Source organism: Otolemur garnettii, unplaced genomic scaffold (assembly GCF_000181295.1).
Source record: "Otolemur garnettii isolate 467f Iridium unplaced genomic scaffold, OtoGar3 scaffold00195, whole genome shotgun sequence".
Lineage (NCBI taxonomy): Eukaryota > Metazoa > Chordata > Mammalia > Primates > Galagidae > Otolemur > Otolemur garnettii.
The window spans coordinates 2,306,153-2,312,805 of record NW_003852590.1 but is presented as its reverse complement, the minus strand read 5'-3'; the positions used below and the strand labels follow the sequence as shown (position 1 = coordinate 2,312,805).

Genomic DNA, 6,653 nt, shown 5'->3' with positions numbered 1-6,653 from the left:
ACTAGCTCCACACAGATTTAATCTGACTGCACCTTGCCTTAGACATACCACATGACTTTAATTTTTGCCACAGAGCTTCTCTGCCACTGCTGTGTGGGAGTTCTGCTGGGACTCCTCCAGCCATTCTGATGTGTGAACATGTCTGAAAGTGTGAGAGAAAGAACTCCCATGCAACCTCTGATCAAGGGAGGACAGGAGCCAACAGATATGCTCCCTGCTCACCCCTCTTCCATCCTGCCTTAATCTGTTTGGACTCCTATAACAAAATAGCTTAGACTGAATAGTTTAGAACAATAAAAACTTACTTCTGCCCAGGCATGGTGGTTCACACTTATAATCCTAGCACTCTGGGAGGCTGAGGTGGGTGGATGGCTTGAGCTCAGAAGTTCAAGACCAGCTTGAGTAAGAGCTAGACCCAGTCTCTACTAAAAATAGCAGAACTAGCTGGGCATTATGGGAGGCACCTATAGTCTCAGGTACTTAGGAGTCTGAGGCAAAAGGATCACTTGAGCCCAAGAGTTTGAAATTGCTGTGGGCTATAGCACTCTACACAGGGTGACAGAGTGAGACCGTGAAGAAAGAAAAGAAGGAGGGAAGGAGGGAGGGAAGGAAGGAAGTGGGGGAGACAGAAAGAGAGAGGAGAGGAGAGGAGAGAGGAGAAAGAAAGAAAGAAAGAAATTTACTTCTTACAGTTCCAAAGACTAGGATGTCCAATGTTGAGTAAGTCAGACAGATTTGGTGTTTGCTGAGGGCTACGTCTTGCGTCATGGATGATGCGTTATCACTGTGTCCTCATGGGTAGGAGGAACAAGATAGCTCTCTGGAACTGCTTTTAAAAGAGAACTATTTTATTCATGAGAGGTTGCCCTCATGATCCAATCACCACATAGTGCCATCACACTGGTGATTAGGTTAACATGAATTTGGAGGGGGAATAAACACTTAGGCCATAGCATATCCCTTAGGCTGAAAATTCTGTACTATACTCTATGTGACTCCTCAGTTTCCCAGCAAATTAAACCCAAATTGCCCAAGTTGTGAACTTAACAGCACTTTCCTGGATTGAGGTCCCCCCCTTTTTTTTTTGTTTGAGACAGAGTCATTCACTATGTGACCCTTGGGAGAGTGTCATGGCATCACAGCTCACAGCAACCTCTAACTCTTGGGCTTAAGCAATTCTATTGTCTCAGCCTCCCAAGTAGTTGGGACTGCAGGTGCCCACCACAACGCTTGGCTATTTTTTTGTTGTAGTTGTCATTGTAGATTAGCAGGCCCAGACTGGGTTCAAACCCACCAGACCCGGTATATGTGGCCAGCACCCTAGCTGCTGAGCTAAGGGCACCGAGCTGTCCCCTTGTTTTTTACTCACTTTTCCTGTCTCTCACTCCTGTTCCTTGAATCTTTTCCCCAAAACTTCCTTAACTTCTCATTTCAGGGTTTAATTTGGTAGGTAACCTAGGTAAAGACACTGTGCTGTTCTAGTCTGACCTCTGACCTGATACTTCCTTAATCTTGCAGCATAAAAACCCTATAGCTCAAGGGTCTGGGTCACTTTTTCAGAGTCTGAGAAATCCTTGTAGGATTTCGGTGGTGTTGCAGGTGTGTTGCAGGGTGGGGAAAACTGTATCTATTCTTGCTGCGGCCTCGGGTGACTCTATTCCAGCAGGCCTAGTATGTATGTTGGTTGGCCATTACCATTGTGTGTACTAACACTGTATTGAAGCACCTGAAGCAGACACCCAGAGTGCAGTAGAGGGACAGGAAAATCTCTGTCCTAGGTGTGATGCTCCTCTTTGATTGCCCAGTACCTAATACTATAAAGCAATGTAGTGTAAACACACACAATGCACTGTAAACTCCAAGGCACATAGTAGGAGAGTGAGTGAATTTGGAAAGATTTCCAGGCTGGCTCATAGTGCAAAAGGGTTTAGAGGCAGAGAGAACAGTCAGAATGCTGTTGCAGGAGAAAAAGGTGCTCTGTTGCTAAAGAAAAAGACGTTCTGTCTGAGGGTGTTGCAAAGTGGGTGATTTTGAGAGATATTTTAGAGGTAGAATTACAATAGTGATGACATAATTTTCAAGTCAGGGAAGAAAAATTAAGGACAAATGTCTAGGATGGATATTTGGCTAATATGCATCAACAAGGCCACATTGGCCACATAATCCTTCAACTGGCAAGCTGAATTGCGATAGCACTAAACTCTTTGAATGTACCATTATCCAACAAAGGGTAAATATGACAAGCAGGAGGTCTCTGAGACCCTCCTCCTATATTAAGGTTGATGTCTGTTCTGATTGGTCAGTGCCAGTGCTGTACTGGCAGTTAAGTATTTTGAATATTGCCCTTTATAATGTAGATGTAGAAGACAGATAGCATTAGTCTTTTGAGTGTTCTCTTCTTCCTTTTACGACTTGATTAGAATGTTCCTGTGTGTCTCTGATCCCCTTACTGGGAGCATTGCTGTAGGAAATCCTGTAGAGGATGACCTCAGATATGATGGGACAGCTGGGGTCAATACAGATCCTGGGCCATGACGTTGCTTGATGTAACTAACTTAGTCATCAAGCAGAGCCCTCTGCTCTTCTTTGTACAACAGGACACGTGTTCCTTCTTGCCATGGCCATGTCTGTTACTGATGCTCTCACTAAATGATCCAAAGGCTCTTGTGATTTTAATATGCCAGTGATTCCTCAATGTGTATCTCTAATCCTCATCACTCTCTAGAATTTGACATCTATATCCAGAATTTTACTTCTGTAATGGGAGTTTTCACCTAGATATCTGAATCTTAAAAGACCTCATTGTTTCTTTACCAGTTTGGCACATGCCTGTTTGGAATGATGGCTTCTCACTCCTACCTCCTTTCCAGCAAGAACCCCAGGTAGATTTTTAAAAGGGAGGAACAGCAAATCCAATTTTTGTCAGAACTGTCAAAACACTGTTGGAAATACTACTCACTCCTGCTGATCCTCAATCTCCCATGGTTATCAGATCTTCACAAAGCTCCTGGCATCATCTTGATCACAGGTAAATTATTTATTTATTTTGAGACAGAGTCTCAAGCTGTTGCCCTGGGTAGAGTGCCATGGCGACACCCACAGCAACCTCCAACTCTTGGGCTCAAGTGACCTTCTTGCCTCAGTTTTATTTTTAGTAGAGATGGGGTCTCACTCAGGCTCAGGCTGGTCTTGAACCCATGAGCTCAAGCAATCCACCTGCCTCAGCCTCCCAGAGTGGAAGGATTACAGGCGTGAGCCACTGCACCTAGTCCAGCCAGATAAATTACTTTTAAGTTAAAAAAATAGTTTTCTAATAAAAATAATTAAGTGCAAAATCTTTTACCTGCTGAACTAAACTCTGCAAAAATGTCTTTATTTGTTTGAGGTTTCCCATCTGGATCAACATCCATGATGGTACGCCACAATTCAGAGAATCTAGTTCGTTTTTCTTTGGGCATGAATATTCCATGCCATAGTGCTTTCAGCATATAGTCTGTTTTGATTAGAATTTGCCCAATTCTTGTATCAAAATAAGCTGGGGGTAAATGACAAGAAGAACTTTGATCATAATTAGCTTCTAAACTGATTGACGGGATTTGATTTAAGCAATAAATTCCAACAGCCAATTCCCTTAAGATCTGATGGACTTCTCGATAGTCTAAGAGGGCAGCAGGGTCCACAGGCATCAGCAGGATTGCAGTGGAGAAGCCTACATTATTCATTTGACTCATAATTCCAGCTGGGATGTCTTGCTGAGAGCGACCATCCTCTTTGGTAGACAACCAGCTAACTAGTGCAGTAGTTAGTAACTCTTGTACTTCACTCCGCTCATATTTGTCAAAAAAAGCAGAAGCATTTCTCTGTACTGATAAATTTTCCAGGTAGGTTTCTTCATCTGGAATTTGATCAAATCTAGGTATTCCTTTTTTGGGCAATCTTAACATTCTTAATTAAATCTAGTTACTATATCCTTTTTGAAGTTTCTGCAATGAAGAGAAAGGGAAAGATGGTAAATAAAATTTGACATGGAAATGAAGTTGAATTTTTCTAGAAATAAACACATACCTCTCATCTTCATGAGGTTAATTTTTTCATAGTCAACTCTCCCATTTTTCAATCTCAAATTAATTGCAGCATAAGAAAGATGAAATTTAAATTAAAATTAGATACCTTGAACATTAATCATGTTCTACTTTTCAAAAAAAATCAAAAGATACTAAGTATGTCAAAAAGATTTTTTAAAGTTTTTTTTGTTTGTTTTTCTAGACAGTGTCTGGCTCTGTTTCCTGGGTGGGGTGCGGTGGCATCCGTTATAGCTCACTGCAGCCTCAAACTCCTGGGACCCTCCCACCCTTGTCTCCCAAAGTGCTAGGATAACAGGTGTAAGCCACTATGAGGGCCAGCCAGGCTCTTATTATAGATAATAATTTTATTTATCTCTTTTAATGGGTCTCCATCATACAGTGCTTTTCAAAATTTAGCCAGAGCTTGTTAAAACACAGATTGCTGAATCCCACCCCAGAGTGGGAGTAGGGCCAGATAGTGTGGATTTTACACAGGCGATGCTGATGTTGCTAGTTTGGGAACCAGACTTGGGAACCCAAATGGGCGAGGTAGGCGTTGTTATGCCCACTTTACAGCCGCACATATGCCTGAGGTTTCACACCTTTCAGAACCAGAACCCAGCTCCATCCTACCCAAGCCCAAGACCTATGTCCAATAGCAGCTTGCGTCCGCCATGGACACCGGAATGGGGAGAAAACAAGAAAAAACAAAGAACCTACTTTAAAACACCTGTTTTCTTGCCTGAGAAAGGGAAGCTGCTTCCAAGCTTGTCCCGTTGGATTCCCAGGAGCCCGGGATCGTCGCCACCGACTTGGGCTGCTTCTCCCCGGGTCCTGAAGCCGCCGTCAGCACTCAGTGCGGGCGGGGGCGAGATGCTCACGGAGGACCCGAGGAGCTCTCAGGACTTTGTGCCCTACGGGAGTCGCCGGGGCCCTCCTGGGAGCCCTCGGCCTCGCCTGCTGACACCCAGGCGCGGACCGAAGCTGGTGGTCCTCGGGGACCCTGGGGTGGCCACGCGCTGGTAATCTGAAGCCGCGGGCCGACACCGGGGCCCCAGCGCTGCCCGCCGCCAGCGCGCGTCGGTAGCCGATTCCTCTGACCGCGCTTTAGCACTCAGTCCAGCTCGCGTCGCAGGGACAGTGCTTACTCTATCTGTATTGTACAACAAAAACTACTGAAGAGCGAGCCAGGCTTTGAGGTAGTTCCGAGTTGGAATCTCCCTCCGTCATCATTCGTGGAATACCTATTATGAGCCAGGAACTGTGGTAAGCGCTGGGGACGCTAGAAAGTAGAGTACAGGTAAACAGATCGTCATACAGGTGTTATTTAACAAGGCGAAAAATCTAAGATGTAATGATAGGATATAAATGGAAGTTAATCTAGACCAGGGTTGGGGAAAGGCTGCAGTGAGGAAGTGGCCTACGAGATGAGAAGCAGCTTTTCAGGGACATGAAATAGCAGGTGAGAAGGAATTGAAGTGATAAGGAAAATTTTGAGAAACCAAACAGAACCTTGCAAAGAGAACAAGATGTGGGCACAAAATGGGGCTGTAGAGGAGTCTGAGGGACAGATAACAGAGGCTGCCTCATAATAATTTTGAACTTTATCCTAAGAGAGGCTAGGGTGGTGGAAGATGGGGGCTGAAGTGCTATGCCTGGATTTGAGAAATAATGAAGTAGCTACTGGTAATAGATTATCTGGAGAGGTGGTGAAAATAGGTGGTTTCAAAGTGACATCCCAATTTGTCAGGGCAAGATTAAGAGCTGTGGACATAGCTGACCTTGAAGTACCCGGAAGAGAGAGAGATATCAGAGATGCCTAAACAGCTCCGGGCTAAGGATGGCAGGTAGGGCCGGGTCACAAGTATAAATTTTGGCAGGTTTATGGTAACGGAAGCCAGGGCAGAGCATACAGACTAAGAGTTGAGATGAGAAGCAAAGATTTGAGACTGAGAAACTGAACATTTAAAGCTTAGGTACAGAGAGTGAAGTCAGCAAAGAAGACAATGAAAGAATAGCTGGGAAGACAGAAGCAAAACCAAATCCTTTGGTCACAGCAGCCAAGATTATTTAGTGTGTCAGAAATAAAGAATGCCCAACTTTGTTGGATGCTGCTGGTAGGTCGGTGAGATGAGAACAAAACTTTTCCACTGAATTTATCAATATGGGAGTGCCTGGAGACTGGGGCTGAATTTCTCTTCTACCAACCATGTCATTATTTTAGCTACTATAGAAGAAGTGAATATTAATAAACTTGGGACAGTTAGTCCAGGGCAAAGGATGTCAAAACACTGCTACCTTCAAAGAGATTTGCATTTTTGTACTTATGAAGTATGTCCCATACATAAATCCTGAATTTTTTTTTTCTTTTTGAGACAGTTCAAGCTGTTGCCCTTGGTAGTGCCATGGCATCGCAGCTCACAGCAACCTCAAACTCTTGAAGTGATTCTCTTGCCTCAGCCTCCCAAGTAGCTGGGACTACAGGCACCTGCCACAAAACCCAGCTATTTTTTGGTTGTAGTTGTCATTGTTGTTTGGCAGGCCTGGACTGGATTTGAACCTGCCACCTCTACTGTATGTGGCTGATGC

At 44.3% G+C, this 6,653-nt stretch overlaps 1 protein-coding gene across 1 annotated transcript in view; it reads right to left on the bottom strand.

The window, feature by feature from the left end:
• The window catches only part of ANKAR (ankyrin and armadillo repeat containing), a 74,911-nt gene extending 70,928 nt beyond the window's left edge, over positions 1–3,983 (bottom strand). Inside the window, exon 1 of the mRNA XM_003801035.1 lies at positions 3,344–3,983. Coding sequence (XP_003801083.1) covers positions 3,344–3,944 — 601 coding nt within the window. The 5' untranslated portion in view covers positions 3,945–3,983. The remainder of the gene's footprint in view (positions 1–3,343) is intronic.
• Between the last annotated feature and the right edge of the window lie 2,670 nt (positions 3,984–6,653).